At 38.7% G+C, this 27,060-nt stretch overlaps 1 protein-coding gene across 1 annotated transcript in view; it reads left to right on the top strand.

Annotated features, from left to right (window-relative positions):
• The window catches only part of THAP12 (THAP domain containing 12), a 32,031-nt gene extending 5,269 nt beyond the window's left edge, over positions 1-26,762 (top strand). The window contains exons 2-5 of the mRNA XM_008020198.3: positions 10,719-10,839; positions 15,630-15,737; positions 21,064-21,100; positions 23,920-26,762. Coding sequence (XP_008018389.1) covers positions 10,719-10,839; positions 15,630-15,737; positions 21,064-21,100; positions 23,920-25,850 — 2,197 coding nt within the window. The 3' untranslated portion in view covers positions 25,851-26,762. The remainder of the gene's footprint in view (positions 1-10,718; positions 10,840-15,629; positions 15,738-21,063; positions 21,101-23,919) is intronic.
• The last annotated feature ends 298 nt before the right edge of the window (positions 26,763-27,060 follow it).

Genomic DNA, 27,060 nt, shown 5'->3' with positions numbered 1-27,060 from the left:
TGTTTATTGAGATACAATTCACATATAGTTCACCCATGTAAAGTGTACGACTTGGGGTATGTACATTAATTTTTAAAATTTTGGTAAAATACATGCAACAAAATTTGCTATTTTAATCTTTAAATGTGCAATTCAGTGGCATTAATTACATTCACAGTGTTGTGCAGTCTTCTCCACTATTTCCAAAACTTTTTCATTATCCCAAACAAAAACTGTAACCATTAGGCAATAACCTCCCATTCCCCTGCCCTTCCAGCCTTTGGTAACCTCAAATCCACTTTCAGTCTTTATAAATTTGCCTGTTCTAGGTTCCTCCTATAGGTAGAATCATACAATATTTCTCCTTTTATGTCTGGCTTAACGTAATATGTTCAAAGTCTTTTTATCCAAATGAGACCTCCTTGTACTACATGATTTCAAGTTCTACTGTATTTGATAGTTTCCTTTTCACTGTGCCCAGAGTTATTTATAACAAAGAAGTAGTTTCCATAGGTGTTACTGAATTAATAACAGTGTTTTTAGGGTTATTAGTTCTAAACCCCACCCACACCTTTTCTTCCGTAAACAGGTTGTAGGGAAGGTTGATAAAAGGTAACATTGCCAATCTAGTCTTCAAATGCTAGCATTGTTAACTAACAGTAAAGATGAATATATTTAATGCTATTAAAACAGTACATTTCTCAGTCATCAGTTATAAATCCCATGCATGCTTTTAGAAACAGCTATTTAGAAATAATTTAAACTTCAAGAGTGTAATTAATAAAGTGTATGGTGTGGAATTTACATACCATAATAGTTCTTACTGTTTTAGAAAAAGTGGCATTAATATGCTTCTTTTTTAAAAAAGTGAAATAATCAATCCAGCTTAGGTCAGTGACAGGGTTTAAGTAAAAACAAACAAACAAAAAACAACTGCCTAAATCTTGATTGCTCCAGCAGGGTGGCTTGCCTAATGCCAAGGCTTGCCACTTTGAGGCAGCTCACAGTGGAGCTCTTCCTAAACCAGGAGAAGGTGCAGGTAGAGCTAATGAATTGCTTTGATTAGAGTGAGTTGGGCGTTGAAGCTCTCTCCTTCCTCTCAGGCAGCTAGTACTAACTCACCCAAGATGGGTGAGGGCTTCCAAGGTTCTTCTGGCAGTTTAATCAAGGCTGATTGAGAGTTGATGTACTCTACTTTGTGAAATGTAAAATCAGTGGTTTTCTGGGGACTCAGGAGGGTGCCTATTTGGGCTGCTCTAGCAAAATACCTTAGACTGGGTGATTTTTAAACAACAGAAATTTGTTTCATATAGTTCTGGAAGCTGGGAAGTCCAAGATGAAGTCATCAGCAGATTTGGCATCTGGTGAGGGCTCACTCTCGGCTTCTTAGATGGTACCTTCTTGTTGTGTTCTCACATGGTGGAAGGGGCAAATAAGGCTTCCCCTTCATGACCTAAGTCACCTCCCAGATGTGCCACCTCCCAACACCACTGCACTGGGGATTGTTTCAATATGAATTTTGAGGGGATGCAGACATTTAGACCATAGCAGCCCCCAAGACCTTTTCAGGGAGTCCACAATGTCAAAACTATTTTCATAATAACACTGATATTGTTTCTGTTTTTCATATTCGGTCTCTCAGGAGTGGACAGTGGAATATTTGGAGTGCTACATAACATGTTGGCATCATTACTTTGATAAATTGTGTATTGTGTCTTCTAGAATTTTCTAAATATGATTATTCAGATCTGGGTGTTTGATAGACATTTTCTCAGAAATAAACAAGCCTGCCACTTCAAGGAGAACAACTGATAATTTGAGCATTCAAGTTGAAATTAGAATTTTGGAAAATTTATTGCCACTGTGAGCTTGGCAGCTCTCTAATACTTGAAGACTCTTCTGATGAGATCACTGATGATACTGATGTGGGTTTTTTCTACATATTGTATAATTAATTGCGTTAACATTTATATGGTATGTATAACTCACTGAACTAATATTTTCCAAATGACCAATTTATGGTTTTACAGAGACATACATGGATAAAAGATCTATTTGAAGTGCAAGATAGACTATGGGATTTTTTATGTACTAGGGCATGAAAAAGCTCATTGGTCTGGTCTCAGATTTCACATTTCAACTAATCTTGAAGAAACTACCACTTGTGGAGAATTCACAATTACATGGAAAAAAGAGGAGTATTGTAATAACCTTTTTAACTGCATATCATAATGAGGCTAGATTTTCTTCATATATTTCAACCAAAACAGCATATAGCAATAGATTAAATACAGAAGCAGATGTGAGAATCTAGCTGTGTTCTGTTAAGCTGGACGGAAGAGATTTGCAAAAATGAAGCAGTGTAATTTTTCTCACTAGATGTTTTTGTTTTGGAAAACGTAATTTTTTATTAAAACGTTATTTATGTTAACATAAGGTTGGTATTTTAATGAATTAATGAATATTTAAAAAATTTCTCTGATAAATGTTGTTAGGTAAAATCCACATAAACAAAAGGACTTTGGAGTCCTCAACAATGTAATAGTGCAGAGGAATCTGGGGACTATGAAGTTTGAGAATTGTTGCTCTAAAATGTGAGCAGCAAATTTCAAACTTTTTTTTTTTTTTTTTTTTTTTTTTTTGAGGAGTCTTGCTCTGTCACTCAGGCTGGAGTGCAGTGGCAGGAGCATGGCTCATGGCTCACTGCAGCCTTAACCTCCTGGGCTCAAGTGATCTTCCAGCCTCAGCCACCCAAGTACCTGGGACTATAGGTGCCCGCCACAACCCCTGGCTAATTTTTTTAAAAAATTTTTTGTAGAGACAGGGTCTCACCACGTTGCCCAGGCGGGTCTTGGACTCCTGAGCTGAAGCAGCCCCCCCTTGTTCAGCCTTCCAAAGTGGTAGGATAACAGGTGTGAGACCATGCCCAGCCTAAAGTACTTTCATATCAACTCATTTAATCTTTCAAACAATGCTGTGAGTTGTAATAATAGTACTTCTTTTTTTTTTCCTTTTTTTTTTTTTTTTTGAGACAGTGTCTCGCTGTCACCCAGGCTAAAGTGCAATGACACGATCTCCACTCATTGCAACCTCTGCCTCCTGCGCTCAAGCAGTTCTCCTGCCTTATGCTCCCAAGTAGCTGGGACTGCAGGTACATACCACCTTGCCTGGCTAATTTTTGTATTTTTTGTAGAGACAGGATTTCACCATGTTTCCCTGGCTGGAACAGTATTTATATACTGTGTTCTTTGTGACAGACACTGCTCTGTTATATACTTCTCTGTTATATATACATTATTTCATGTTACCCTTGCAGTAAATTTTGAGGTAGTCCTTGCTTTACAGATGACCAAAGTAGGTACAGAGAGGTTAGCTAACTTTTTTAAAGGCCCTACAGGAATGTCTAAAACCTTAAGAGTAGGACGGGATAAAATATGTATTATCCAAACTTATTTGACCATGGAACCTTGTGTTTTGTTTGTTTGTTTGTTTGTTTTTGTTTTGTTTTTTTTGGAGACAGGTTCTTATTCTGTCGCCCAGGCTGGAGTGCAGGGGCACAATCATTGCTCACTGCAGTCTCCATCTCCCAGGCTCAAACAGTCCTCCCATCTGGGCCTCCCAAGTAGCTGGGGACCGTAGGTGCACGCCACCACACTTGACTAATTTTTAAATTTTTTGTAGAAACAAGGTCTCCCTATATTGTCCAGGCTGGTCTTGAACTCCTAGGCTCAAGTGATCCGCTTGCCTTGACCTCTCAAAGTGCTGGTACTATGAGCCACCATGCCCAGTCCTTTTTTTTTTAATGGAACAGTTCTGACTGGGCATGGTCACTCATGCCTGTAATTCCAGCACTTTGAGAGGCCGAGGCAAGAGGATGGCTTAAACCTAGGAGTTTGAACTTACAATGAGCTATGATTGCACCAGTGTGCTACAGCCTGGGTGACAGATTGAGGCCCTCTTTTTTTTTTTTTTTTAAAGGAACAATTATTTGACCAGGATTCCTTGGAATACACTTTTAGAAGTGCTGCATTAGTAGGAAACCATTGAGGGAAAAACATTAAAAACAAAACAAAGAAGTGGTCAGTGATGGTTGACTAGTGCTGAATGTGTTTAAGGTGTGTACAGAAAGTGGCTGCGTGCAGTGGCTCACACCTGTAATCCCAGCGCTTTGGGAGGTTGAGGTGGGAAGATCACTTGAGCCCGGGCGTTTGAGACCCACCTGGGCAACATAATGACACCTTCTCTCATTACTTTAAAAATGAAATAAAAGATAGGCCAGGCACGGTGGCTCACGCCTGTAATCCCAACACTTTGGGAGGCTGAAGCGGGTGGATCACCTGAGGTCAGGGGTTCAAGACCAGCCTGGCCAATATGGTGAAACCCCGACTCTACTAAAAGTACAAAAATTAGCCGGGCATGGTGGCGGGTGCCTGTAATCCCTGCTTCTCAGGAGGCTGATGCAAGAGAATAGCTTTAACCCAGGAGGCAGAGGTTGCAGAGAGCCGAGGTTATGCCACTGCACTCCAGCCTGAGCAACAAGAGCAAGACTCCACCTAAAAAAAAAAAAAGAAAAGTTAAAAGTGAAATAAAATCTGTACAGAAAAGTTACCATTGGATTTGGCAGAATGGGGTCATTAGTAATTGTCTTGAGCAGTTTCAGTGGAAAAGGGATAGAGCACGAGCCTCCTTGGCATTGATTAAGGAGACAGTACAGCAAGATAATTGGATGCAGTCCAAATGGATGCTTTAACAAGTTTTGCTATAAAGAGGGTCAGGGTTAAGAGAGTTTTAAAGATGGGAGACATTAGGGCATGTTTACACTGTGAGAATAATATAGTAAGATAAATGTAGGGAATTCAGATATTATATATGGAGAGGTGGAAAGTCTTAAATACCTAGAGTTTTCTGGGTGCATACGTTTTCATACACATATACCCACATACGTGTACACTTGGGAATCAGGAAAAGTTTCCCTCAAGAAATGACATTTGAGCTAAGATCTGAAGGCTGAGTCATAGTTAACTGTGCATAGGAAGTGTATAAAAAGCAGCAAGAAGAATGTAGTAGGCTAAGTAAACAGCACTGGGAAGGCCCCAGGATAGAAGTGAACACAACTGTCTATCCTGAGAGTAATGAGAAGCCACTAAAAGCTTAAGCACGGAAGAGACATTCCCAAAGTGGCTTTAAAAAATACTCTGCATCATGGAGAAGGGGTTAGAGAAGGGCAGATGACCAGTTTGGAAGAGATACTAGTAGACCAGGTAAAAAATTGTGGTAGCTTGAACCAGGGTGTTATTAATGGAGAGAAGCAAATGGATTTGGGGAGTCATTCCACTGTGCTAAGGGAAAGTCTACAGAATCTGGAGTATAGGGAACAGAACAGTGACAGTGAGAGCTGGGAAAGGGGAGGCATTGGTAAAAATTTGAGACAATTATATAAGTGGGTATATATGTATATAAATATGTATACATGTTCATAATACACATGTGAAAAGACTTATTGTGGTTTTATATATATATATATATATATTTTTTTTTTTTTTTTTTTTTTTTTTTTTTAAGACGGAGTCTCGCTCTCTTGCCAGGCTGGAGTGTAGTGGCGCGATCTGGGCTTACTGCAACCTCCGCTTCTCGGGTTCAAGCGATTCTCCTGCCTCAGCCTCCCGGTCATATATAATTTTTATAATTGTATTCGTGTAAAAACGTATACACAGAAGAGCTACGTGCGGTGACTCATGCCTGTAATTCTAGCACTTTGGGAGGCCGAGGCAGGACGATCACTTCACCCAGGAGTTTGAGCCTAGCCTGGGCAACATGGTGAAACCCCATCTCTACAAATAATACAAAAAATTAGCTGGGCGTGGTGGTGCATGCCTGTAGTCCCACCTACTTGGGAGACTGAGGTGTGAGAATCGCTTGAACCCAGGAGGTGGAGGCTGTAGTGAGCTGAGATTGCACCATTGTATTCCAGCCTGGGCAATGGAGTGAGCTTCTGTCTCTCTCTCTCTCTCTCTCAAAAGAAAAAGAACCTGAAAAACATATGCACAGAAGATCACAGGTGGTAACTGTACATCATGTTGGATATTTAGAGTAACATAGTCACGAACATTTCACCGGGAATTTAAAAAAATACAGTATTACTAGCATCCCAAACTTCCTCTGCTCCAAGGTCCTCCCAGCCATTATCCCATTCTCCCCAGTGGTAGCCACTGTGACTTCACATACCTTGAATTAGTTAGGTTTTGGGGGAAAGAGGGAGAATGAATGGAAGCTTTATTATTGTTTGAGATATAGAACATAAACAGCACCTCAGTAGCCTCTTTTGTGCTCACTACCAGTTGTTACCCTCCCCAAATGTGTCTACTATTTCATCACTGTGTTGAGGCAGGGCCAGACCACCCCATAGTCAAAGATTCACTAGAAGGTCTTACAGGACTCAGTATATGGTTGTACTCACAGTGAAGATTTATTGCAGCATTGTAGTAAGGATACACATCTGGATCATAAGGGAAAAAGACACAGGCACAGTCTGAAGGAATTCATGTATAGGCTTTCCTATACTCTCTCCTTCCCATGAGGGGTCACCCAGAGCCCATTTTTCCCCAGTGGTGGAAATGTAGCAACACATGTGCCGTGTTTCTGTGGAGAGAAGACAGTTAGAGACCTAGTGTCCAAGGTTTTCACTGGGGCCTGATCACATAGGCAGCCTCTGCCTGGCATATAATAAAATTCCAGATTCCTAGAAGGGATGACAGGTGTTCAGCATAAATCATGTTGTTTGAACAAACAGTCTAGGCACATTGAGCTGCATTATCAGTTAGGAAAAGTTTTATTTCCGTTTACCAACCGAGTTCCCGGATACCAGCCCAAGGTCCTTAACAAACAGGCCTTTCTAAGGACAGCAGCCTCAGGTCTGCTGTGTTAACTCTTTTTCTGAACAATCACTATAAATGAGTTTTGCCTATTCTTGAATTTCATATCAAAGGAATCCTGTAGTATGTACTCCTGGCTGCTTCTGCTTAACATTACATTTGTGAGATTGTAGATAGATTGTTCATTTCATAGCCAAGTAGTATTCCATTGAATGACTATACCACAATTTATCCATTCTGCTGTTGATGGGCAAAGTTATTTCACCTTCTCCCCGATATTTGGTATTACCTCTTTTACACTGCAGTGATTCTTGTGGGTATGTAGTAATTTGTCATGGTTTTTTTTTTTTTTTTTTTGAGACGGAATCTCGCTCTGTCGCCCAGGCTGGAGTGCAGTGGCGGGATCTCAGCTCACTGCAAGCTCCGCCTCCCAGGTTTATGCCATTCTCCTGCCTCAGCCTCCCGAGTAGCTGGGACTACAGGCGCCCGCCACCTCGCCTGGCTAGTTTTTTGTATTTTTTAGTAGAGATAGGGTTTCACCGTGTTAACCAAGATGGTCTCGATCTCCTGACCTCGTGATCCGCCTGTCTCGGCCTCCCAAAGTGCTGGGATTACAGGCTTGAGCCGCTGCGCCTGGCCTGTTATGGTTTTAATTAGCATTTCCCTGATGGCAAATGAGATTGAGCATTTTTTTCATCTATGTATTGCCATTTTTATTACCTTTTTATTATAAAGTGCCTGTTCAAGACCCTTTGCCAGTTTTTATGTTGGGTTATTTATTTGTAGTTCTTCATATATATTTTGAATGTGAGTCCGTTGTTAGATATATGTATTGCAAATGTCTGACATTTTGTGGTCTACCATTTCACTCTTAAATGGCTTCTTTTTTTTTTTTTTTTTTTTTTTTGAGACGGAGTCTTGCTCTGTTGCCCGGGCTGGAGTGCAATGGCCGGATCTCAGCTCACTGCAACCTCTGCCTCCCGAGTTTACGCCATTCTCCTGCCTCAGCCTCCTAAGTGACTGGGACTACAGGCGCCCGCCACCTCGCCCGGCTAGTTTTTTTGTATTTTTAGTAGAGACAGGGTTTCACTGTGTTAGCCAGGTTGGTCTCGATCTCCTGACCTCGTGATCCGCCCGTCTCGGCCTCCCAAAGTGCTGGGATTACAGGCTTGAGCCACCGCGCCCGGCCTTAAATGGCTTCTTTTAATGAAGAAAAGTTACTAACTTTAAAGTAACCTAATTTATAAATCTTTTCCTCTAGTGTTTGTGCTCTCTGTTGCCTTAAGAGATCTTTATTCCAAGGTCATGAAGATAATCTCCTGTGTTACCTTTTAGTGGCTTTATTGTTTTACCTTTCATATTTGATCTACAATCACTTGGAATTTATTTTCGTGTATGGTGTACAAATGGGAGTTAAGATTTGTTTTTTAAATGTGGATATTCAACTAACTCAGCCCTATTTATTGAAAAAGAAAACTCCATATTTGCCGCTGTTCAAAGCTACCTTTAAGTATCTGTAGTGCCCTATTTTGTTTCATTGTTCTGTCCTTCTGCCAGGAAGTAATAAACTTTACAGTAAGTCTTAATATCTGGTAGTGTAATTCTTTCAACCTCCTTTTTTTTTTCTCTCTCTCAAGATTGTCTTGGTTATCCTGGGTTCTTTAAATTTGTGTATAAAAAGTTTTATAATAATTAATCATTTCTTTCTCTTGCTCTCTCTCACAAACTTATTGGGCTTGTGATTATATTGAATTAGTAAATGGGTTTGGGGAAAATTGACATCTTTATAATTTAGTGTGCCAGTTCATAAACTTATGTATTTATTTAAGTTTGCTTTAAAAAGATTATTAGAGGTCTTTGGACATCTTTCACTAGATTTATTCTTAAGTAGTTCATATAGAAAGACAGGTGTATTTAATCAGACTGTCTGCCTGATGCCCATTCTGTTCTTGACTGTCTGAATAAGAGTTGATGTTGATATCAGAAAGCTGCTTCAACTTAGTTCAGAGGTAATATGTACAGTATTGCTCTGTGTAGAAGGTCTCCAGAGATTTAAGAATTTAAAAAACAAACAACTGTAGCAGTATGGCAGATTATTTTATAGTGAAATAGTTTTTATACTTAATGTTTGGATTTTGAAACATGAAATGTTTATAATCATAATGTACAACTGTGTACAAGTGTGATGCAATTGTGAACATCTTAGGCATCATTACTGTGAGCAGTGTAATACTTGTTGGTCAAATGAAATGCTGTACAATTTAGCTGTAGTTTTTTAAAAATCATAGCATTTTACCATGATTTTACATTTTTAGAATAGAATTAAGTGTCAGGGGCAGGTGTGTTGGGCAAAGGTGGACAATAGTGTTAAAACATAAAAAAATAAATATTGTGATGTAATTATAAAGGAATATGTTGGGCCAGGCACGGTGGCTCACGACTGTAATCCCAGCACTTTGGGAGGCCAAGGCGGGCGGATTACCTGAGATCCGGAGTTCGAGACCAGGTTGGCCAACATGGTGAAACCCTATCTCTACTATAAATACAAAAATTAGCTGGGTATGGTGTTGCACACCTATAATCTCAGCTCCTCGGGTGGCTGAGGCAGGAGAATCGCTTGAACCTGGGAGGCAGAGGTTGCAGTGAGCTGCAATCATGCCACTACACTCCACCCTGAGCGACAGAGTGAGACACCATCTCAAAAAATAATTTGTGACACTGTTTATCCACGGCAGGACTTTTATTCTTAGAAATTTGAGGGATGGGCCGGGCACGGTGGCTCACATCTGTAATCCCAGCACTTTGGGAGGCCGAGGTGGGTGGATCACCTGAGGTCGGGAGTTCGACACCAGCCTGACCAACATGGAGAAACCCCATCTCTCCTAAAAATACAAGATTAGCCAGGTGTGGTAACGCACACCTGTGATGCCAGCTACATGGGAGGCTAAGGCAGGAGAATCGCTTGAACCCGGGAGGCAGAGGTTGCAGTGAGCCGAGATCATGGCATTGCACTGCAGCCTGGGCAACAAGAGCAAAACTCTGTCTCAAAAAAAAAAAAAAAAGAAATTTGAGGAAAGATCCGGTTGTGACTTTAGCAGGTTACTTAATATTTCTGTGCCTTGGTTTCTTCATCTGCACAAGGGAGATAATAATAGTACCCATCTTTGGAAAGGACTTAGAACAGTGTCTGGCTCATAATAAGTGCTTTCTGAAAAATAATAAGTATTTTCTGAAAATATTTAAGCACCGAGAGGGCATGGACTTTGTCTTGTTCCCTGTCTTCAGTACTTTTTGTGTACTGGATTGTGTAGACACAGTCCCTGCGTTCATGGAGCTTGCAATCTAGTCAACACATATTACTATAGATAATAATTTGTGTTCATAGGAAGATAAACGAATACAGCCTTTATGCTTCCCTTAGAAACTAGTTATTTAAAGAACATCTAATTACTGATTTTCTACAGTGATAGTGGTGTTTCGTTTGCTTGTTGAAGTTGAAATCCTGAAGGGAATGTTAGGCTGTTAGCCTTGTGGCTATGCAGCTTTCTGCTTGTTCTACTGATGGTTGGATCTTCTCTGATGTCTGGAGTTGGAAGATGCCGGTTTCAGTTCTAATTCTGCTGCTAATTTTGTACTTGCCTCCAAGCAAGTTACTTCTTAACCTTGTCTGTAATTGAAGTGTTGTTACTAAATGATTTCTAAGGTTTTTTCCAACTGTTATTTTGTTATTAATAAAATTTTCCAAATTATGTTCTTAGGGAGGGGAGCAGGAATCCGTTGTTATTAATATATGTTTGCCTTAAAACTGCAGGCTGAAATTTAAATGCTGAGCTCATTTTCATAATTGTGTTTTGGTTTTATTTATAGATGCCAGAAGTGGGTGGAGAACTGTAGGAGAGCAGACTTAGAAGATAAAACACCTGATCAGCTAAATAAACATTATCGATTATGTGCCAAACATTTTGAGACCTCTATGATCTGTAGAACTGTGAGTAATAGAAGAGCTTGGTGTCTCTCTGTTTGTCTTGATTTCTCTCTCTCTCACTCTGTCTGGTTGGAAATGTAAGTATTTGCCAACGTTGGAAAGTATTCCTATATCCTGCCACTTTAAGATGAAGACAGATTTGGAGCTGAATAGTATCTGTTTTGTTCTTAAAATCTGATTTTGCCAGTCGCCTATAATCCCAGCACTTTGGAAGGCTGAGGCAGGAAGACCACTTGAGCTCAAGAGTTTTGAGACCAGCCTGGGCAACATGGCCAGACACCATATCTACAGAAAATACCAAAAAAACTAGCCAGGTGTGGTGACGTATGCCTGTAGTCCCAGCTACTTGGGAAGCTGAGATGGGAGGATCACTTGAGCGTAGGAAGTCAGGGCTTCAGTGAGTTGTGTTCATGCCACTACACTCCACTCTGGGTAACAGAGTGAGAGCTTGTCTGGAAAAAAACCCAAAATGATGAAAAAAGAAAAAAAGAAAGAAAGAAAAACTCCTCTGTTTCTGATGCCCCATTTCTATTCACCCGAGGTAACTCCTTTTTTTTTTTTTTTTTTTTTTTTTTTAAGACAGTCTCGCTTTGTCACCCAGGCTGGAGTGCAGCGGTGCTATCTCAGCTCACTGCAACCTCTGCCACCTCCCCCACCTCCTGGGCTCAAGCGATTTTCTCTCCTCAGCCTCTCAAGTAGCTGGGATTACAGGCACGTGCCACCACGCCCAGCTAATTTTTGTATTTTTAGTAGAGATGGGGTTTCACCATGTTGGCCAGGCTAGTCTCAAACTCCTGACCTCAAGTGACCCGCCCACCTCGGCCTCCCAAAGTGCTGGGATTACATGTATGAGCCATCACACCCGGCCGAGGTAACCACTTTTAATTATTATTTAGTTTTCAGAAAAATTTTAGATGATTATAAAAGTATATACTTATTTAAGGTAAAGTTGGTGTTTTTATTTGGAGCTGTTTAGAGCTTTTTTATGAGTAAAATTTTCATCTTGGAATGGAGCTCTTGTTTTCATGTTTTTGTTTTCATGTACTATTAGAACCAACTCTTAATTTTTATGTGCTAGATGTAATAGTAAACAAATTATCCAGGTAATGTGGAAAAACATTTCCATCAATAGTATGTAATTTCATATCAAGACCAGTTAATTGTGTGAGCTTGGCCAAGTCACTTCCCCTCTCTGGGCCCCAGTTCCTAATAAGGAGATTAGACGAGGTAATTCCTGAGTTCTAAGATTTTTAACCCTCTGTGATTCTCTTGCTGTGATTTATAAAAGGCACAAATAAGGCAAATTTGATTGAAATGAAGCAGAATTGTTTCAGTGTAACTAATGTAACACCTCAGATATTGGGATAGACATAAACTTGATTCGAAGGTACACTATATGTTGTTATGCAGCAATTTATTTTGATATTTTTTTCAGATACATTTTGCAGAGGCATCAGAAAACTAAAGAATGATTGGGTTATTTTATTTGTCAAAATTAATTGAAGCAGATACTTGTGAAGTCATTGGGAGGTGAGCCAATTCCGGTTCAACAGTTTAATCACAAATATTTGAGGAATATTTTTGCCTTAATTTGTTAAGAGGGTAATAATGATCAACCAAAATAAAAGGTTTCATATGTTTAAAAGGCAAACTACTTTTATGTTCTTGACATTAAGTAAAAATATCCCAAATTATTTTAAATACATTTGCCGTATGCATTTTTGCATTTTTATTTTAGTAATAAATATGGTCTCTTAATTAGATAATTCTAACCAGATTGTGAGAAATTTAAAGCATAGTTCATTCTTACATTCTTTAGAGAATAGAACAGAAAGATGAGCCAGGTTTGCTTTTTTAATTTCTAAATGATTCTTCAATCCTGAATAAATGAATCCGAATGTGAGAAAATGTTCTTTCTATACATCTAGGAGATGTTATTAAAAACTGGATTTCTGGGCTGGGTATGGTAGCTCATGCCTGTAATCCCAGCACTTTGGGAGGCTGAGGTGGGCGGATCAATTGCTGTCAGGAGTTCGAGACCAGCCTGGCCAATGGGGGAAACCCCTTTTCTACTGAAAATACAAAAAAAAAAGAAAAATTTGCTGGGCATGGTGGTGCACGCCTGTAATCACAGCTGCTCAGGAGGCTGAAATAGAAGAATCGCTTGAACCTAGGAGTCTGAGGTTGCAGTGAGCCAAGATTGTGCCACTGTACTTCAGTCTTGGTGACAGAGTGAGACTGTGTTTCAAAAACGAACAAGCAAACAAAAACCCCTGGATTTTCTGATATCCATGTCTAAATGTTTAAGAGTTTTGGCTTTATTAGTTTGACATTGAAGATCTCATCAGTGGCAAGGCACAGTGGCACGTGTCTGTAGTCCCAGCTACTCAGGAGTCTAAGGCTGAAGGATTGCTTGAGCCTAGGAGTTCAGAGCCAGCCTGGGCAACATGATGGTGAGACCCTGTCTTTAAACAAACAGACAAAAAAAAAAAAAAAAAATCTCATCAGTAAACATTCATGACTACTGAATTTGGCCTGAGCCAAATATTTTATTATTTTGATGCTGGAGTAAGATTATTGTTTTATGCTCAAACCTTAATTCAGCAGTTAAAAATTAAATCTTGATACTGCGATACTTGATATCATAAGCAGTAATTGAATATTGTCTTTTTTGGCATGTGTCCTTGTAAATATTTATCTTTTTCTTATTTTTATTATTATTTTTTGAGACAGAGTCTCGCTCTGTTGCCTAAGCTGGGGTGCAGTGATGCAATCATGGCTCACTACAGCCTCGACCTCCCAGGCTTGAGCAATCCTTCCCGTTCAGCCTCCCAAGTAGCTGGGACTACAGGCATATGCCACCATACCTGGCTAATTTTTGTATTTTTTGTAGAGATGGAGTTTCGCCATATTACCTAAGCTGGTCTTGAACTCCTGGGGTCAAGCCGTCTATCAGGCCATGGCCTCCCAAAGTGTTGGAATTACAGGTGTGAGCCAACATTCTTGGCCAAAATAAATATTTATAAAATGTCATTTTTTTCTTTCACATATTCTGTTTTCTGATCTATAATGTCTTTGCTTTATTTGCAAATAGAAAATCAATTTGATTTGACTTTTAAAAATTTGTTAAAATGTTTTTTTCCTCCCCTCCTTATTTAATAATTGGTAAGATATCAAAAGTTGATTGTGTATTTGTATTTGCTTATTTTGGGGACATTTGCTCAGTGTGAAAGATGGGGGAGCTTTGAGTATAATAACTTGTACCCCCTTCAGTGATTATGTCCCTAACCAATTCCTCATTCAGCCTCCCTGGTAGATTCAGGATCACGAGCCCAGAACTAGAAGTTGAGGGTTACTAGGAAGTCAGAGAATCATCTCTGTGCTTTCTGTTATGGCATGGAATTGAACTAGAAAAGATTGACTCTGAATAGAAATTCATCCCAAATGTGTTTAACAACTCTTTGGGTACAACCCAAGATAGTGTGTTCCATTTAGATACATGCTTTCCCTTCATGTCTTCCCGACCTCCCTTCCTTGGGTGAACAAATTTAGAAGTTGTTATTTTTGTTTGGCATGTTCTTTGAACATGCTTAGATATTTTGAAATAATCACTGCTTCCAAGAAAGCTTGTTTAAATGAAGTATGTTTTATCTTTATCATTGCAAATTGAGGAAGAAATTAAAGGCACTATTTCTTTGGACTGTCTGAGAGGAGTGTAATAACAGTTATTTATTACTCTCCCTCTTAATAAGCTTCTTGTCTCTTACCCAGCCTCCTCAGGGCTGGCAGTAGGGCTGTTACCATCTAAGTATATATCCAGCTTCTAGCCAAGTTGGATGAAATTAACAGGAAGTAGGGTAAAGTATGATCATTCTTTCATAAGATACATTAGGAGTTGAAAGAAATATAGAAATACCTAGATTAGCATTTGCAAAAATGTGATTATGTATATCAGTATCACTTGTGGTGTGAGAGTTGGTTTCATGTGGCACATGAATCAATTTTTATTTTAGAAGTTTTGTAGTATGTGTTAAAAACATAAAATTTTTAAAAACGTAAGATAAAAACATCAGATCATTCTGCCTACAGTTTTTATTACTTAAGACAGTGTGAGTAGATTGTGTAAAAATACAGATGGTAATATAACTGAAATGGCAAGCATTATGATCGTTAAGTATGTGAATAATTTCATTTTGGGAAATGTTGAAATAGTTCCATACCAGAATTTTATTCAGAAGAAGAAACTGGGGCCCAAAAAGGGAAAGTAATTTAGCCAAGGTGTCTTAGTGAGTCACTCACTGGTAGAGTTTGGACTAGTTCCTAGGTCTCCTGGGTCCCAGTCCAATATTTTCACTGTACCTTGATACTTCTCAGTAATATTAGCAAAAGTGGAACATTAGATAAAATAGGGATGCGTTATTATGGAACATACAAGAGTGCAGATTATTTTGGGAGACTTGTACCTCCTGTAGATTTGGTGGGCTCTTGGAAGGACAGGAAGATAAAGTAGCTGGGATGCTGAATTAGAAACAGATACACAAAATGCAAGCACATTTTATGTTTTATGCCTACCTTCAATTCAGTTTCTTAATTTATAATAAGATTGCCAGAAGGGCAAATGCAGGTACAGTTGGAAATAGTAGACTGACCTGAACTGACATCAAGTTCTATAAGCCTCTATACTTTAGAGCTGGAGTTGAAGGAATATTGTGGAGGTCATTAACATAGAATTTTATTGATATGTAATATATTTATAAGGATCATCTCTGAATTAACACATTTTTCTTTTTCAGAGTCCTTATAGGACAGTTCTTCGAGATAATGCAATACCAACAATATTTGATCTTACCAGTCATTTGAACAACCCACATAGTAGACACAGAAAACGAATAAAAGAACTGGTATGTCTATGTTCTTTCAGCTTTCCTACCTTCCCCCATAATACTATGAAATCAAATATGGATGCATTTATGTTAAATTAATCCAAGTTACTCTCTATTTCAGAAGTAATGTAATGGGAAATAAATGTTATGGTAAATAGTAGCCTGGATGTGAGATGATGAGTTTTAGTATTTAAATTGGAAAATCTCCCTCAAATTTAGCCAGTTGATACTGTTGAGTTGGTCCAGAGTGTGCTGTTAATTATAGGCCACTAGCTCATTCCCTTCTGGGGAAGAAGGAGAAAGCTACCTTTTCTTTTGTAGTAAGGAAAATAGAGCTGAGGTGTTTCCAGAGTTCAGCACAAAGGAATAAAGAAAGGGAAAGTATAAAAGTGGAGACATGGAATGTTTTAAAGATAAGGCTTCTGTCACTATTAAATATGGACAGAGTTTAGAAAAAAAACATCGAAATCTCTATTTATGGCATAATTTACACATATTCTTATATTCCTTAGATATCCTTCAGTTCTGAGGATTGACACCTATCTGTATTTTGTTGACCTTAGGTGAACAGAAGTATAGTAACTCCTTAGTCCATGACTTTCTGTCATCACTGCCACTAGCAAGGCCCTTATTTTGCTTTATTATTTTTCCTTCTTCACCCACTATTACCATTACCATTCCTTACCCTGCCAGTTGGTGTCCATGCTAGTGTATTTAATATATGTCCTATCAGTTCACCTTCTGTGTGCTTTTTAAAGATAGCATTTATCTAATTTTCCTTATTCTGTGCTTACCATATTTAGATAGTTTATCCATTTGGAGTTTGTATGACATACACATACAGTAGGGATCTATAATAACTTTTTCTCCTTGTAGAGAAACTGTTTTCCCAACATGGTCTGTTAATCCTTCCTTTCCTCTACTGGTGTAAAATGCCACCTCTGTTATATAACAGGTTTACATAAGGCTGTTTTGGGGAGTTCTGTTCCATTTCACTGTATTATTTGTTTGCAGCTATACCGCACTGTTTTATTACCATGGCTTTGTGATATATCTAACTTTCAAATAAGGTGATTGTTTAACTCTTCTTTTTCTTAACTATTTATGGACCTTTATTCCTCCATATGATTTTTTTTTTTTTTTTCCTAGACAGGGTCTCACTCTGTCACCCAGGCTGGAGTGCAGTGTCATGATCTTGGCTAACTGCAACCTCCACCTCCCGGTTTCCAGCAATTCTTCCTGCCTCAGCCTCCAGAGTAGCTGAGACTACAGGCGCTCACCACCATGCCTGACTAATTTTGTGTTTTTGGTGGAGACACGGTTTTACCATGTCAGCTAGGCTGGTCTCGAACTCCTGACCTCAAGTGATCTGCCCGCCTCTGTCTCCCAAAGTGCTGGGATTATAGACATGAGCCACCGTGCCTGGGCTTTTGAATTTGAAAGTCCTTTTGTCAAGTTCTCCTAGAAATTATTTTGGGATTTTCATTATAATTGCTTTGAATTGGCATCTTTACAATATTAGCAATTGTAAATTTATTACTAGTTTAGTATTACTAATGTTAGTAAACGAATATTACTAGTTTACTATTACAGTATAAACTGTTGTAAAGTATTAACTAGTTCCATCCATGAATAGAAAAAAAATCCCATAAAATACCAATCAAGTAACAGCAATCATTGACAAAACTAAATACTAGTTTTTTGAAAAGAATATTAGAATACTTTTAGGAGTACAGAAAATGAAAAATTTTGAGGGCTTTCGTTACAGTTCTTTAAATGACAATGTATACATTCTTCCTTAGATCACTTCTTAAATACATTACGGTTCTTACTGGTATAGATGATATATTCTGGTTGAAATTGTTTTCAGCACTTTTGAAGAACTTCTTTTTAAATTAATCCTAATAAGTCTTCTGAGTTTTTCCTCTGTTACTGATTGTATCATCTGTAAATAAGGAGAAATTTGTCACTTTCAGTTCTTACTATTTTAATTTTTTCTGTTGCCTGTCTTGTTTAGTCAAGATCCCTGGTACTACGTTGAACAATTCTAGTAATGTCATACTTGCCTTGCCCCATTAAGTATAATGTTTGCTCTTGGTATTGTTAGATAGTTTTTATCAAGTTAAGAAAATTCCCTTCTACTCCCATACTCAGAGTTTTCTTGTTTGTTTTTTGTTTGTTTTCTTAAGACAGGGTCTCAGTCTGTCACCCAGGCCAGAGTGCAGTGGGGCAGACACTGTTCACTGCAGCCTCTGCCTTCTGGGCTGAAGCAATCCTCTTACCTCAGCCTCCCAAATAGCTGGGACCACAGGTGTGTGCCATCATGCCTGGCTTATTTTTTTGTATTTTTTATTTTTTATAGATGCGATCATGCCATGTTGCCCACTTTCGTCTCAAACTCCTGGGCTCAAGCAGTCCTCCTACCGCAGCCTCCCAGAATGCTGGGATTACAGTAGTGAGCCACCACACCTGACCTATATTCCGTTTTTGTATTTAACTTATCACATACTTTCATTGCATGTATTTAATAGAAAAGTTCATTTTTTTTCATTCTTTAATGCAATGAGTACTAACGTCTGTGAACCATCTGCATTTCTGTAATGAATTCTAGTTGATTGCAATATGTCTGTTTACTTTTATATACCATTGGATTTAGTTGGTCAGTATTTTATTTAGGATTTTACATTTGTGAATCTTGGCCCGTAACTTTCTTTTCATGTACTGTCATTATCCAGTTACAATATCAAGGTTCTATTAGCATCATAAAATAAGTTGGATATCTTTTTTTTTCTCCTAGAAAAATTTGTATAGGTAGATGTTAACTGCTCTTGAAAGTAAGGTAGAACTTGGTAAAACCATTAGAGGGCTTGGGGTGGGTGAGAGAAAGTTTTGATTGCCATTCTGATATCTTTATTGGTTTTCTCTTTCTTCTTGTGTTTTGTTAATGTTTGTAATGTTGTAAGTTTATGAAACTTTAATAATCTTTTCAAAGAACCAGTAGTTTTGTCAGTGATTGTTGTACTTGTGAACTCTTATTGGTTTTCCTTGATTAGGGTGATTTACTTTTTGACTCTTTTTCTAGCTTCTTGAATGTTTAGCTCATATTTATGTGTATTCAAAGCTGTAAATGTGTCTCTTAGGTCCATTTTAGCTATACCCCACAACTTTAGACAGATAGTGCTGTCATATCTGGCTGTAGGTATTTTGTAATTTCTCTATTTTGTTAACGCAGGATTGTTTTTCTTAGTTTCCAGATGTGGAATTATTTAAAAAAATGATTTGATATTTTAAATTTTAAATGTTATTAAGAGATACATAGAGGATACATATAGTCTATGTGATGTTGATTCTTTCTGATTTTTTTGCATCCATTATTGCTACTGGTCTGTGCCAGCCTGATTCTTGTTCCTTTTTAGGTAATCTTCTTTTTCTCCCTCAAAGCTTTTTAAAAGTTTTCTTTATATTTGACATTTAAAATTTTGCTAACCTATATCTAGATGTGAGTTTTTTTCTTATGTACCTTAATTTGTCATCTTACAGCTGAGGACTTAATCTTAAATTCTGAGAAATCCTTAGTTTTTATTTTTCGTTATGTATTTTCCCCTCTATTTGTTTATTTCTATTTTCCTGGGACTTCTCTTAGATGAATACTGACACCTACATTACAGTCCTCCATATCAGCTTTCTTCTTGGTGTCCATGGAGGACTGATTCCAGGACCTTCCGTCAGAGAGCAAAATCCACAGATGTTTGATTCCCTTATATAAAGTGGTGTCGTATTTGCATATAACTTAAACACATCCTCCTGTGTACTTTAAATCATTTATAATACCTAATACAATGTAGTGCTATCTAAATAGTTGTTATATTACATTGTTTAGGGAATAATGAGAAGAACAAAAGTCTGTGTGTTCAGTATAGACACAACCAAACTTTTTTTTTTTTGAGACAAGAGTTTTGCTCTTGTTGCCCAGGGTGGAGCGCAAGGGTGCAATCTCAGCTCCTCACAACCTCCGCCTCCCGGGTTCAAGCAGTTCTCCTGCCTCAGCTTCTCGAGTAGCTGGGATTATAGGCACGCGCCACCACGCCCGGCTCATTTTGTATTTTTAGTAGAGACGAGGTTTCTCCGTGTTGGTCAGGCTGGTCTCGAACTCCCAACCTCAGGTGATCCTCCCGCCTCAGCCTCCCAAAATGCTAGGATTACAGGCGTGAGCCACTGTGCCCGGCAGAACCATCCATTTTAAAGTAATATCTAGATTATTTATGATGCTTAATACATTTATTTGTAACACCTAGTACAATGTAAATGCTATGTAAATAGTTATGCTGCGTTATATAGGGGAATAATGAGAAAAAAGTCTGCACATTTTCATGATAGATACAACCATCCATTTTTTCCCCAGCATTTTCAGTGCATGGTTGGTTGAATCTATAGATATGAAGTATAATATGTATCAGGATGAGGAGCTCAATCACTTGCTGTCCTGTAGCTATCATTTCCCTGTAGTCTGTCCCTCAGAGAGCCTCACATAATCTCACAGCAGGCATACTCTTCCTGACCCGCCATCCTTATAAACGTGCAGTCCATAGGGTAAGGAGGGGATGTCCAGGTTGACCTGCCTGCTGATGTTTCTTGTTATCAGCACCATGTCCATTGCTGCCCAGCAGGCATCCTGCTGTCTGTCACTGGCATTGCTGCTTTTCTGCCACGGAAAACAACAAAGTGGCCCATGATTTAAGCATTGTAGAGGGTTGGAAGGAAAGTAAAGGATGCAGCTGGAAAGTTCTTCCTTTGTCTAACCCTATTGGTGCCACTTGGCCTACTATGCTCTGTGTATGCTCTGTGTATCTCTTCCATGCTGGTACTCTTTCACCTTCTCCTTCGCAGGGATTTCTCATCACTTTTGTGTTGAGTCCTGAGATTCAGCAACCTCCTTCTTATGGGACATCTCCAGGGTTAAATTGGGAAGCAAGATGATTTGCGTCCTCTTGAATTTAACTCCAAGTGCCATGGTGTATTTTTGTGACTTTCATTAGCCAGGAAACACTTATAACCCAAAGTTACAGTGATTTAGGTAGAAAATAAGTAAAATGATGTATTCTTTTTTCCCTAGGACTTTGTTATAACCTTGGAGTCATTAACAGCTTATTCTGGTTTTCTCATTGTCGGTCTGTTTGAAGAATGTATACTATCTATATAAAGAATTTATGCTCTTGAAAGAATTAAATTGACTCAGACTAGGCATTTGTATTTGTGAGTCTAAGATGATAGACTAGAGGTCAGTTTTTTAAAGATGATTTGTGTTTTTTGTTTTTTTTTTTTGTTTTTTTTTCTTGACATTTAGAGTGAAGACGAAATCAGGACACTGAAACAGAAAAAAAGTAAGTGATAGTATTAATGACTCAACTTCTGAATGCCTTTTAAAAAGGCCTTGACCTGGTAAGGACAAATAAATATGTTCTGTGTCAAAAACCTACCTTGAGAATGGATGTAAGAGTGTGCTCAACTTTGTCCTGTGTTTTGAAATTATGAGGATAAAGTCTAATTTTAGTTTGTCTTTATTGAGTGGTGCTATGCCACACACTATGCTATATGCAGGCCTCACAGAGGTGACGCCTTCTCTCTCAGTGTGGTAGAGGGGTGGCAGGCACACAGTGCTCCATTGTAGGGAAGACAGGGCAACAGTAGAGGCATGCACTGAATCTCTTTTCTCTCCACCCAGTTGTGGTGCGTAATGAATTCTTGGTAAATGTTTAAGGACTAAATGCTGTGGGGACACGTAGTGCCACTGGGAGTAGTGGTCACAACAGCCTTTCTGTAGGTGCTGATGCCCGAATTATGTCACCAAAGGACAAGGGCTAGAAGCTGTTTTTCTTCTTGTCAGTTATTAGTTACTCCGCCTCTATTTCTTCCTCCTATTGCTGTTGTTATTAACATAGCATTTTATTGAGTGCTTACTGATGCCAACTCATTGTTCTAAGTGCTTTACTTGTATTAATTCATTTTATTCTCACAATAGCCTTGAGATAAGTACTGTTATTTCCCTCTTCATAGATGAGGAGATATGGACTTAGGCAAAGAGAGGGAAAGGTGTTCTGTGCATGAAACAGGGTGGTAGATTTGGGGAACTACACTCATTTTAGTGTTGTTAAAGTTTGTGGTAACCCATTATGGTTAGAAAATGAGCCTGGAGAGGACCCCAAAGGCCAGAACTTGCAGACTTGTGGGCTGTTAGCAATAGGAAACCACTTAGGGGTTTGTAAGTAGGTGATAAGAGGGACCTGATTTCCATGGTACATAGAGTACTCTGTTGGATTACAAAAGGTAACACTGGAGGCAGGGAGACCAGTTGGGCTGTCAGCTGACCAAATAAAAGTTGAAAGGCCTTGAATTAAGGCAATGGTAGAGAGAGTAAAGAGAATAGATTCAGGGAACTTAAGAAATTTGTATACCTATGACACCTAGGAAAGATGCCCAAAAGAAGAGGGACTTGACTTTTCACTTTGTACTCTTTGCTCTTTAATGAACTTATTTTTGAAAAAAAAATAAAAGCAAGAGAATTAGTACTAGTTAATTGGAAGTAGAGAAACAATGGAGGAGAGAAGGAGGGAGCCAGACAGGCAGGCGTCCAGGAAAACCTCTTGCTTTCTGGCTTGGGAAGCTTCCCTAGAATAGAACCACTGCTGTGTCACGTATGATGAATAGCAGTGTCATCTGGTTTGAGGAGGGGTGAGGGAAGGATGCTCCCTGCATTTTGCTGAACCCTTATTAAGCTCTGAAGCATGGCTCACACAGGCTCCAGTCAGACTAGATTTCCCTTTGTACTTGGACAGCCTGCTTCCCTCTTCTACCTTAGTGCTTTTGCTGGAATAATTCTCACCAACTGAAATGCCCTCCTTGTTCATGTCCCCCTTATTTATCCTTGTCATTAAATGCAACTTCTGAATTTTTGTTTCTCCCTGCCGCCCTCCACAGTCTTTTTTCTTTTTGAGATGGAGTCTCACTCTGTTGCCCAGGCTGGAGTGCAGTGGCACGATCTCGGCTCACTACAACCTCTGCCTCCCGGGTTCAGACGATTCTCCTGCCTTAGCCTCCCGAGTAGCGGGAACTACAGGCACATGCCACCATACCCAGCTAATTTTTGTATTTTTAGTAGAGACAGGGTTTCACCATATTGGCCAGGCTGGTCTCAAACTCCTGACCTCATGATCCATCCACCTCAGCCTCCCAAAGTGCTGGGATTACAGGCGTGAGCCACCGCACCCGGCCATAGTCTTATGTTCTAAGAACTAGGTTTTAACTGTGACTCCTCAGATTTGGATTATTTTCCTGCAGACACCAGTGACCTGTATGACTATGGGCAGGGCATTTAGCCTGTAGGGCCTCAGTTTTCCTATCCCCTATGAAGAGATTAGGCTGTGTGATATTCTAATACTAGCCCTAAGAATTACATTAATCTCCTTTATATTATACTGGTTTGTACAGTTGTCCCATATCTCCCATATAAATGTGTGGCATAATGGTTTGATAAAAACAGCATCAGCATGGACCTTGGAGCAAGACACACTTGGATTTCAACTTTACTTCCATTCTTCTAACTGTATTTGTGATCTTGGGGAAGTTTTCTTAGTGTCCTCATTTGTCAAGTGGGGTTGATACCACCTGCCTGAAGAGAGAGTAATGTGATGCATATAAAATACTAAGCACAGTAGTTTAGTAATTAGTTCTGTCCCACTTTGTTTTTCTGAGGGCATGGACTGTCATTCATTACATATGTGGAATGTCTTGTTAACTGTGTTTTAAAAATTAGGCTGGATGTGGTATCTCACGCCTTTAATCCTTGTACTTTGGAGCTGAAGTGGGAGGATCACTTGAAGCCAGGAGTTCAAGACCAGCATGGGCAACATATTGAGACCCCCTTCTTCTTCTTAAAAAAAAAAAAAAAAAAATTATTCCTATCTTATAACAGCATTTACATCTAGGATTAAAATATATCTGTTTATACTGTCTCTCCCACTAGAATGTATCTTATCTTAGTGTCTTATTTTAATCTCTTTCTTAGTCTGTAGTCTAGTAAATGCCCTATGAATATTGAATGAATGAGTTTGTGGATTTTAAATATTTAACCAAAGGTGTAATATTTTTTGTTTTGTATGGTTTTTCTTGAGCCTGTTTGTAACATTAATTCTTTGTTTTCCAGTTGATGAAACTTCTGAGCAGGAACAAAAACATAAAGAAACCAACAATAGCAATGCTCAGAACCCCAGTGAAGAAGAGGGTGAAGGGCAAGATGAGGACATTTTACCTCTAACCCTTGAAGAGAAGGAAAACAAAGAATACCTAAAATCTCTATTTGAAATATTGATTCTGATGGGAAAGCAAAACATACCTCTGGATGGACATGAGGCTGATGAAATCCCAGAAGGTCTCTTTACTCCAGATAACTTTCAGGCACTGCTAGAGTGTAGGATAAATTCTGGTGAAGAGGTTCTGAGAAAGCGGTTTGAGACAACAGCAGTTAACACGTTGTTTTGTTCGAAAACACAGCAGAGGCAGATGCTAGAGATCTGTGAGAGCTGTATTCGAGAAGAAACTCTCAGGGAAGTGAGAGACTCACACTTCTTTTCCATTATCACTGATGATGTAGTGGACATAGCAGGGGAAGAGCACCTACCTGTGTTGGTTAGGTTTGTTGATGAATCTCATAACCTAAGAGAGGAATTTATAGGCTTCCTGCCTTATGAAGCTGATGCAGAAATTTTGGCTGTGAAATTTCACACTATGATAACTGAGAAGTGGGGATTAAATATGGAGTATTGTCGTGGCCAGGCTTACATTGTGTCTAGTGGATTTTCTTCCAAAATGAAAGTTGTTGCTTCTAGACTTTTAGAGAAATATCCCCAGGCTATCTACACACTCTGCTCTTCCTGTGCCTTAAATACGTGGTTGGCAAAATCAGTACCTGTTATGGGAGTATCTGTTGCGTTAGGAACAATTGAGGAAGTTTGTTCTTTTTTCCATCGATCACCACAACTGCTTTTAGAACTTGACAACGTAATTTCTGTTCTTTTTCAGAACAGTAAAGAAAGGGGTAAAGAACTGAAGGAAATCTGCCATTCTCACTGGACAGGCAGGCATGATGCTTTTGAAATTTTAGTGGAACTCCTGCAAGCACTTGTTTTATGTTTAGATGGTATAAATAGTGACACAAATGTTAGATGGAATAACTGTATAGCTGGCCGAGCATTTGTACTCTGCAGTGCAGTAACAGATTTTGATTTCATTGTTACTATTGTTGTTCTTAAAAATGTCCTATCTTTTACAAGAGCCTTTGGGAAAAATCTCCAGGGGCAAACTTCTGATGTCTTCTTTGCAGCTGGTAGCTTGACTGCAGTACTGCATTCACTCAATGAAGTGATGGAAAATATTGAAGTTTATCATGAATTTTGGTTTGAGGAAGCCACAAATTTGGCAACCAAACTTGATATTCAAATGAAACTCCCTGGGAAATTCCGCAGAGCTCACCAGGGTAACTTGGAATCTCAGCTAACCTCTGAGAGTTACTATAAAGAAACCCTAAGTGTCCCAACAGTGGAGCACATTATTCAGGAACTTAAAGATATATTCTCAGAACAGCACCTCAAAGCTCTTAAATGCTTGTCTCTGGTACCCTCAGTCATGGGACAACTCAAATTCAATACGTCAGAGGAACACCATGCTGACATGTATAGAAGTGACTTACCCAATCCTGACACGCTCTCAGCCGAGCTTCATTGTTGGAGAATCAAATGGAAACACAGGGGGAAAGATATAGAGCTTCCATCCACCATCTATGAAGCCCTCCACCTGCCTGACATCAAGTTTTTTCCTAATGTGTATGCATTGCTGAAGGTCCTGTGTATTCTTCCTGTGATGAAGGTTGAGAATGAGCGATATGAAAATGGACGAAAGCGTCTTAAAGCATATTTGAGGAACACTTTGACAGACCAAAGGTCGAGTAACTTGGCTTTGCTTAACATAAATTTTGATATAAAACACGACCTGGATTTAATGGTGGACACATATATTAAACTCTATACAAGTAAGTCAGAGCTTCCCACAGATAATTCTGAAACTGTGGAAAATACCTAAGGGACTTTTAAAAACAGGCTTTCTTATATTTGATACTTGGAAGAAAAGCCGTAAGGTGTATGTAGGCCACTTAATCACTAAATATCTTTGCCTATAGGACTCCATTGAATACATTAGCCATTGGTAATCTACCTGTTTAAATGGCCCCTGTTTTTGAACTCTCATGCTTTGAAGACCTACCTGTCCTTCCAGAAGAGAACATTGAAAGTGCCATGTTTCCTTCTGTGTGATCTCTGTTGACGGCACTCTGGAATTGTTTTAGTTAAGTCATTTTAGACATAACATTTATTATCACTGTGGATCTCTACTTGTTGGGTGTTATGAATTCTTTGAAGAAATATATTTTGAAGAGGTGTGGGAGGAAGGAATACATTTTATAAAATGGTATAGTGAAGCCCACAATTGATCTTTGACTAATACGAGTTTTAAATGTGCTAAAAATCTATACTGAACAGTTACAAGAAATTACTGGAGAAAAGCTTGCGAGCTCACCAAACAAGGATTTCAGTGTAGATTTTGTCTTTCTCGAACTTAAAGGAACAAATGACAAAGTTTGAATGGAAAGGCCTGCTGTTGTTCCACATCTCATTGTTGCTGTTTACATTCCTTTCTGGAGCCTACATCTTCCTAAGCTTTTTAGCAGGTATATGTTGAACACTTCTGTTTCATGGTTGAGACAGAATCAGAGGCCATGGATACTGACAACTGATTTGTCTGTTTTTTTTTCTGTCTTTTTCCATGACTCTTATCTACTGCCTCATCTTGATTTATAAGCAAAACCTGGAAAACCTACAAAAATAAGTGTTGTGGTTTATCTAGAAAAATATGGAAAATATTGCTGTTATTTTTGGTGAAGAAAATCAATTTTGTATAGTTTATTTCAATCTAAATAAAATGTGAATTTTGTTTAAAGCTTAGGCACATTATTTTTGGTGGGGTCAAAACATTCTTGTATAAATTCTCTTTAAAAACTTTTTGATAAACTGCTTCACAATTCAGGATGAGTCTTTTGTATGTGGTTTACTAATTGGGTTATAGAAAAAAACAAGAAAGTATTAAATGTAAGGTTCACCCAACTAGGTGTTTTTTTGTTTGTTTGTTTGTTTGTTTTTGAGTTACTGTGTGGGCCCTGATATAAATTGTCAGTCTGTCTTATTATTGCTGGCTAAAATGAATGTAGAGGTGTTAATGAATTATTTTATGTTGGGAG

Source organism: Chlorocebus sabaeus, chromosome 1, assembly GCF_047675955.1.
Source record: "Chlorocebus sabaeus isolate Y175 chromosome 1, mChlSab1.0.hap1, whole genome shotgun sequence".
NCBI classification, from domain to species: Eukaryota; Metazoa; Chordata; class Mammalia; order Primates; family Cercopithecidae; genus Chlorocebus; species Chlorocebus sabaeus.
Note: the sequence above shows the minus strand (reverse complement) of the source record. Positions and strands in the feature narration are given on the sequence as shown.